At 44.0% G+C, this 8,665-nt stretch overlaps 1 protein-coding gene and 1 long non-coding RNA gene across 4 annotated transcripts in view; one reads left to right on the top strand and one right to left on the bottom strand.

The window, feature by feature from the left end:
* LOC116090476 overlaps window positions 1-8,665 on the top strand; it is a 31,898-nt gene that overhangs the window by 3,548 nt on the left and 19,685 nt on the right. The window lies entirely within an intron of this gene.
* Window positions 4,105-8,665, bottom strand: part of Lrp4 (LDL receptor related protein 4) — a 56,835-nt gene continuing 52,274 nt past the window's right edge. For 2 of the 3 annotated variants that reach the window (XM_031371011.1, XM_031371012.1), the window contains exon 38: window positions 4,105-7,648. In XM_031371011.1, coding sequence (XP_031226871.1) covers window positions 7,256-7,648 — 393 coding nt within the window. In that variant the 3' untranslated portion in view covers window positions 4,105-7,255. The remainder of the gene's footprint in view (window positions 7,649-8,665) is intronic. The other variant, XM_031371013.1, reaches the window with a different exon arrangement.

Below are 8,665 nucleotides of genomic sequence, written 5' to 3'. Positions count from 1 at the left end.
AAAAAAAAGGGAGAGGCTGATGGTTACCTCAGATTTGCTCAATTTAAAGGATGTGTGTTGTCTGGGTTCTGATGAGCTTTAGAAGAAGATGGCAAAATCTTTTTGTCTTCAACCTTATTAGGCAGTATGCATCAGATATCCGAATCCACTCACTTATTCATTTGACAAATATTTATTGAAAACCTAGTTTTGGAGGGATTGTTTTAGACATTTAGAGTAGTCAGTGAACAAAACAGACACATACAAAAATTCCCTCCACTCAAGGAGCTCATGTTATAGTGAGGAGACATAGATAATTAACACATAAATTATGTAGTATGTTCTTAGATTTAGACTGTAATTTTGTATATACATGTATGTGCATGCATGTTGAGGCCAGAAGAATATATCAACTGTCCTCCTCAATTGCTCTCCACCTTTTTTTTTCTTTTTTTAAATACAGGACTCTTATTGATCCTGGAGACCACCAATGTAGCTAGACTTGCTGGCTAGGAAACCCCAGGACTGCTCCTATCTCCACATCTCCAACACTGAGATTGCAAGCATAAATTACCATATCCAGCTTTTTACGTGGCTGTTGGTATTAGTGATTGAACTCAGGGTCCTCCTGCTTGCACAGCAAGCACTTTACTTTCTGGGGCACTAAAAAGTGCCCTCAGCTCCCCTAAAAGACTGTGAAGTCCTGGCTAGCTTGGAGCTTGCTGCGCAAACCAGGCTGGCCTTGAACTTACAGATCCATCCACCTGCCCCTGTTTGACGGGTGCTGAGATTAAAGGCATGCACCACCACCACCTCACCACCTGCCTAGGAGTGGTCAGCTCAGGTCTTGTTGAGATGATATTAGAGCTGACTTGAAGGTGAAGGAGTTAGTCATGATGTTATGTAGAAGTGTCAGGCAGAAGCCCTATGTTTGGAATATAACTGGCAAGTGTGAGATACAAGGAGGTTAATGAAGCTGAAGCAGATGAATAGGAGGTAGGAGGGAAATGAATCTGAGAGATAGTGGAGGAAAGGGAGTGGCAGGACCTGTTAAGGTCTTGCAGAAGCCTATATAGTACCTTGTTCATAGTAGGTGCTCAGTAAGCATTTGACCAAAACTACCTGTTGCAGCCCAGATAATTTTGTGTACTTATTAGCATTATTTGTGACTTCATCCCAGGGGCCTCCCAATGGTTCCACACAAGTATAGCACAGTACATAGCAGGGATCAAAGCAAACGTTGTATTCTTGAAACTCATGTCAGTACTGTGGCTGCTGGATAACTCTTAGGCCTTTTAAAAAGTCCATTAGGGTCAGAGCAGGTGCTCATTCCATTTATAATAATAAACTGCATCCCAGTCAAAACCTCCGAACCCTGGGATGTAGATCTGTATTTTCAACCTAAGAGGAAAAGCTTAAATGATTCAATTCCTTCTGCCTTCAGCTGAAGTGCTCTGAGTTATCCTCAGGAGATAATGCTGACACTAATACACATCTCAAGTGGCTATGGGATTTGTGCTTTAACTGGTCTCCAAGATCACAAAACCTTTCCTAGCTTACACTTGGTTGCAGTTAATAGGTACCAGTTAAATGAAGGAATAAATAACCTTTTTTTTTTTTTAACAATTTCTTTTCTTGTAGTCCATTTTTCCAGCCTCCAAAATGCAGACTATCTAGGGAACTTTGACCACAGAAACATCAGCCTCATAAGAGAGGAAGGAGGCAGAGGGAAAGATAGAAACCTCATTAGCCGTCAGCAAGCTCTTAAGGAGAAAAACCACAGGGAAGGACAGGCTATGTGAGTTCTTGGCTCTTTAGGACCAACACAGGGAAACATGGCAATTACCTTGGGTTTAAACTCAAGAAGCTTAGGCTGTCCGAATCTGTTTTAACATTATGCTAAGGAGTTCAAAGTTTGGAGCTGGAGTCTTAACTAGAAATAAAACTGTTCCCTATGTGGAGCGGGAGAATGATCTAGAAGACAAATGAATAGGCAAACAAGGGAATGCTGGGAAACAGAGACTGGCTGAACACTAGAGTCATCTTTCTGTGAGGAAAAGCCATAGACTTCGGACAAACAGAAAAGGGACTCAGTTGTTTTCCCCTCTGTTTGGTGGCAGTGCTGAGGGGGCAGGTTAGGCCTTTGTGCACATTAGGCAAGAGGTCTATCAGTGAGCTACATCCCCAGAGCCTTTACCACATTTCCTTTATAATTATGTCCATAAATAGACATCTGGGAACTCTTCAAGTCTTAGTACCCTTTTCGCCCTTAGCTCTTGCAAACCCTTCTAAGCTGCTAATTGTCACTGTCTTTTGGTTTTCTTTAGGCCTAGGTTCAGATAAGTGTCAGTTCATGTCACAAAGACCTTCCTATCAGGGTCCAAGAGGTGGCTCAATAGGAGCAGACATGCTAGCTCCCATGACTGATGCCTGAGTTCACGGGTCACAGAACTAATTTCAACAGGTTGTCTGTGATGTGCCACATGTGCATAATGTCATGTTTACTTACACACACACACACAAACACATACACAGATGCATTCACACTAAATCAATATAAAAATTCTCTTCATAAGATCATCCTATAGGCCACAGACCTTTTCACCTTAAGTTCCAATGTTTGTTGTTTGTTTTTATAATACTGAAAGGCATTGACTTCATTTTGAATGTTATTTGCAAAAATATAGTTAGTTTTTTACTGGTTATTCAAATATATATGCATTTATATTTAAATGTATGTGTCTATATGTGCACTTCATGCTTTCAATACCTATAGAGTCCAGAAAGTGTTAGATTCCTTAGAAGTGGAGTTACAGGCAGTTATAAGCTGCCATATGGATGTTGGGAACTGAACCTAGGTCCTCTGCAAGACCAGTAAACACTCTTAACTGCTGGACTGTTTCTCCAACCCATTTTGGTGATTTAAAAAATATATGTATATACACACATACAAACATACACACATTTTATACATAGGAGGGTTTTGCCTAACTACACCATGAGTGTGCCTGGCCCTCATGGAGAGTGTCAGATTCCCTATAACCAGACTTACAGGTGGTTACGAGCAAAGATATACGTGTTGGGAACAGAATCTAGGTCCTCGTCTAGAGCAAGTGCTCTTAATGGCAGAGGCATCTCTCCAACCTGTTTTATTCATTCTAAAAAAAAGATGTATTTATTTTATGTATGTGAGTGGCTCTCTTCAGACATACCAGAACAGGGCATTGGATTCCATTACAGATGGCTGTGAGCCACCATGTTGTTGATGGGAATTAAACTCAGGATCTCTGGAAGAGCAGATGTGCTCTTAACCTCTGAGCCATCTCTCCAGCCCCTGTTTTATTCATTTTTTTAAAAGACAGTCTCACTAGACCAGGCTGGACTCAAACTCACAATATTTGTGTCACAGCCCCCAGAGTGCTGAGATTATAGGCATGTGCCACCATGAGTCTAGCTTATTAGAATTTTGTGGTACTGTGTATACCTAGAGGCCAAAAGACCACCTTGGAAGTCACCCCTAGGAGCCATCCAGACAACACACCCTCACATACACACTGAAATATGAGGTTCTTACTAGCCTGCAACTTAACAACTAGGCTAAGCTGCTGGCCAGTAAGCCCCAGGGATCACCTGTCAGTATCTGCCCAGTGCTAGGATTTCAAGTACATGTCATCATCATCATCTCTCCCTCCCTCCCTCCCTCCCTTCCTCTCTCTCTGTCTCTCAGACAGGGTCTCATTATGTAGCTCTGGCTAGCCTTGAATTCACTAGAGCAGGCTGGTCTACCACATCTGCCACCATGCCCACCATGGATGCCACACAGCATTTTATTTTGGGGGGGGAGATTCTGTGGGCTCTGGGAATCAAACACAGGTCCTTGTATTTGCAAAGCAAGGCCTTTACTGACTGAACTATCTCCCTAGTGCCAGTTTGTTAGACTCTGGCTCATGTTCTTCAGTATGGGGTTCAAGCTTTACATCAAGATTCTTCTTTGTAAATGAGATTTTGTTTTCTTTTTAAAGAATGTTGGGGGAGAAAGGGTTTGGTTGACCTTGAACTATTGCATTGAGTTTTGCTTCCGGTACACCAGATCACTTGTCAGTCAAACCCAAGTCTTTCTTGCTCTTTTTTTTTTTTTTTTTTAAATCATTTTTCTTGATCTTATTCTTTCAGGGGAATAGAGGGTGGTGAGGGAGGGTGCAGCTAATAGACTCCAAATGCTGTGAGACCATGCATTGTTTAGGTATGGGTGGTACTTTGAGAGAGGACATTATTCTAGCAACAGTTTAGGGTTTAGAAAAATCAATCATGAGAAACTTGAAATTAAGTTCTACAAGCAGCATAGTATTAGGACTAGAACATTTTCTACTTTCCACTGGAATATAACACACCCAGATAACCTGAGAAGGGCTCCTTAGCATCTTATTCCAGCCTCAAGATTCAGTGAGCACATTAGGAGAATGTAGGTTTTTGTTTTTGCTTTTGGAGACTCCGTTTCTCCCTTGTAGCCTTGGAACTCACTCTGTAGGCCAAACTGGTCTTGAACTCACAGAGATCCTCCTACATTTGCCTCTGATGCTGGGACTAAAGGTGTGTACCACCGCAACCTGGCAATATGTAGCTTTTTAAAAAATGGCTCCAAATGTGTGTGGTGCTGGAGATAGAACCCAGTTCCCATTCCAGGATTTTTTATACCATGTTGGACAGTTTTGCTGGTCACCATCATTGCAAGGCAAAGTCAGATTCTGTGACATGGGAGCCCTCGATGAATGAAAACAGAAGTAGAAGATTCATGGTATATATGTCATGACACTAGCTTTTGGAACCTGGAGATGTCTCCAACAATCATGATCGTGGTCCTTTCCTGACAGGACCTCAGGCAGCTTCTATCAACCCAATGGGCTGCATCCAAGATGAACCTCTCTATCATCCATCCTCTAAAGGAAATCAGGATGATATATCAGTCAACTCTCTCACCGTGATCTCTGTTCTCAGAATGAGTTGAAACTCCAACACAAACCTCACACCCCTTATTTCCCTTCATGGATCTCTGAAGACATTAGAGGTGATGTCCCCACGTAGGTTTTCCACAGCATGGGTCTTCCAGATAGTGCAGGTGCAAGATTAGTCATGACTCCAAGCCAGCCAAAATAATTAAGAAAGCTAAATTTATATTAAATTATCATAAAGCCCTAAAATACTGAACATAGTGGTTAAATAACTCCAGAAAGTCCAATCTCTCCAGTGAGTAATGTTAAAATCATTACACATGAGCATGGGAAAATCACTTCCATTAGTTTAGGACAGAGAGATTTTGCCCTTTTTACAGAGTAAATCAGTGCTCAAGTAGATATTTCCTCAAATGCATCCTTTCTACATTCTGAACAGCCCAAGTGCAATAAGATCCTTGCCCCTTTCCACGCAGGAGGACAGCATGCTTCTGTTTTCTTCCTCCTCCCCAACTATGGATTTAAAGGCTCAAATGCTGTCTCATTCTGTGTGAAATGCCCGTCTTTCCTCTTAGAAGTGGCACTGTACTTTTCTCAGTTGGTGTACTGGAAAAGGCCTTTGGCCTGCCCTGGCTCTATGTGTAGACATAGATCCGGGCCTAGCTAATGACAACAAGACTAATGTTTGACATCTGTCTCCTACTCTTAATAACTGACCAGAAACGATTTGATCTTGTCCTGTTTTTCATGCATATGCCTGGCGGCTGATCTCTGAATAGCAATAAGCCATGAAAGATGTTTTAAGTCAGGAAACTTCCCCTAAAAGCCCTCCCCTTCATTCTCAGCCCGTCAATCTCTCCCGAGCTTCAGTTTCTATGGAGAAGCACCTGGACTTGCTCTGGACTGGTTCTCACCACTTCTCCACTCCTCGCTCACCACTTTACATCTTCATTGACCCTCCTCCTCACTGGACATTAGAGACAGGGCTGATACAGGATCGGTTAGAGAAAGCAAGCCTGGACTCCTCTCTCTCAGAAGTGAAACACAAGGATGAGAGTCTAGGGCAGCACCAAAAAAAAGTTCAGCTCCCCTGAGAGAAGCCCTCGGCCTAAAGGAGCATGAAGCTAATGGTGGCACTTTAGTGTGGACAGGGGCCGAGAAGAGTTGGCACATGACCTTTAACACCCTAGAGCCACAGGCTATGTCCATGAACTTGGATCCCTGAGCACTTGAGAATGAACTCAAGAGGTTCAACCTCACAATACTTCTCCTGAGCCCCTGGGTGTCCTGTGTCTCTCTTAGTTGCTCTTCCTGATCATTTAGGAAAACGTCTAGTCATTCTTTGAAAAGCTGTGACAGAATTGCTTCCCTTAGAATCCCAGAGAATGGGAGAGAGAAGGGCAGAATAGTGAAGCTCAGGTAGGATACTATGCTTGATCTTTGCAGACCTTCTTAAATGTTCTAGAAGCCTACTCTCCAAAGAAGCCTACTCTCCAAGGCCCACTCCATGTTCACTCAAACTCACAGCACAGTTAAAGGCTTAAGAAGAGTACTGGCCAAGAGCAGCACCAGGAGGGAATTCCCTATTAGTGAGTTGCCATGACAGGGGCCTCCAGTTAGGTAGAAATGGCCCCAGACATTCCAGCAAGAGGAAGGAGAGCTTAAGCCATACCCACACTTCACCTGTATCACAACGGACGAAGCAGTGATTCCTGGGTGAGGAGAATGTCCACTGCCAGCAATGGACATGATCCCAGGGCTCAAGTGCACCCCCCAAAGGTTTTTCATAATTACCAACATTTGAGGCTGGAGGTTTGCCAAACACCCAGACCAGCTGGGCTGCTTCTTCCTTCTCTCAACCTCTATCCATTACCTTTTTTTACCTGTGACCTCCAGTCCCAGCCCATGGCAGGCCAGTTCACAGAGAGGCCATCGTGCCAGCTGTGATGGGGAAGACCAGAGTCTTATATCATCAATTGCATCGGTGCTGTGGGGCAGGCACATAGTGTGCCAGGGCAAAGGGAGATGGAGCTCTGTGCTGACAAGGAATCACACTGAGCCCAGCTTCACGGGGCCCAGGATAGAGTGCAAGAGGTGAAGTTCATGGTAAAATCCAGGTCTAAATTCTTGAAATGTGCCCTCACTTCTTGTCCCCAGGTAGTTTTGGACTCAGATGAGTTAACAGGTTCTATGGGGAGTTGGGAACACTTTGGGGTGGGAGGAGGGAGATGCACGCATGGGAAAGGGCCCGCACTGTTATGTGAGCACAAGGATCAGAAGTCCACAGAGGAGAATGAACAGGAAGGCAGGGAAGAGAATGTGGGCACTTAGACCTGGCTTTCTGAGGAGAGCTTGCGTTCGTGTTTCCAGCCTGTGTCTGGCAGGGAGCCCCGTCTCTCTGGAGTGGCTGCAGTGTGAACACTGCTACACTCAGACTGCTCTTCCTGCAGCAGCTGCTCTGTCTCCGTGTCATCTAGGGAGCCAGAGCTGGCCTGGATGGACACTGTGTCTGTCTTCATGCATACGTGATCCCGTAGAAGCCCCCCCCTGGAGCTGCGCAGTTGCTTGAGGTCACCCCATTCAGCTTCATCCCCAGCCAGGAGGCGAATTCCCTCTACAATCTTGATCTTCTCCTTGGTGTAGCTGTGGTCAGGTCCACCCTGGGGTAGAAAATGGAGACCCATGGTTGGCTGGCATTCTATAAAGGACCTCGTGGTGAGCTGAAAATGGAAGCAGAACTGAACTGAAGTGGCTAGGGAGGACAAGACCCCCACAGACTGTTAGACCAATGTGGCCAAAGCAAATATGAGATCCCACCTAAGGGCAACTGTGATTATGTAATTACATTATTACAGAAGCAGGGGGAAAACCTTGGCTTCTGGCCCTACACCAGCCATTTATTATTTAGTTATCTTGAGCAAATTACTCAACACTTCTAAAACCCAGTCTTCCCATCTACAGCATAGGAAAACACCAGCATCTACAAGTGTCCCCAGTTGTTGTAAGGGTTAAGTGAGACAATTCATGGGATGCAACTGTTAGAGCACTGGACACAGGACAGGTGAAAACATGCTAGCTGTTGTTATAGCGCCACCATGGGTTATTAATGGGACATCATGCCAATAGATGAAATCCAAAGCAATCCAGTATGCATTCACATCCTGTGTATTCTGTTACATCATCCCTGTGATTTATTAATGGGACATCATGCAGATATAAGTAATCAAAAACAACTGGCAGAAGCAATTCAGTGTGCACGTATTCAAAATTTTTATGTACTGGTTTGCTTTGAATGTTTTTTTTTTTAATTGTGATAAGAAAATTTGGGAGGTAAGATTTGGGGAGTGGGGCTTGGGAAATCATTGTATTTGTGTTCTTAACAAGTCTGTAACCTGTAACTCTTTGGAGGAGGCTACTGTGGAAGTGTGTCCATGAAGACCATCCCCCAGTGATCTGCATCACTCTAAGGTTAGCTTTAACGTTGGCTTGTTGGCTTGTTCTCTCCTTTACGAACTCTTCAAAGGCAGCCTCATTCCTGACTTGTGGGGTATTCCCATTATTATCCTGCCACCACTAAGAACAAAAGGGCCATTGTGCTTGGGTTCTGTCCCTGGAGTAGTCTTCTCACTCGTAGTCTCCAACCATTGCTTTCTGTGAGTAACAGTTCCATTCCATAGACAGTTATTAAGGGCCTACATTAAACAGATGCTATGCTAGATTCTTGATGATGGGCTCTG

This window comes from Mastomys coucha, unplaced genomic scaffold (genome assembly GCF_008632895.1).
Source record: "Mastomys coucha isolate ucsf_1 unplaced genomic scaffold, UCSF_Mcou_1 pScaffold15, whole genome shotgun sequence".
Classification (NCBI taxonomy): Eukaryota; Metazoa; Chordata; class Mammalia; order Rodentia; family Muridae; genus Mastomys; species Mastomys coucha.
The sequence above is the reverse complement of the archived record's forward strand: the minus strand, read 5'-3'. Positions and strand labels throughout refer to the sequence as shown.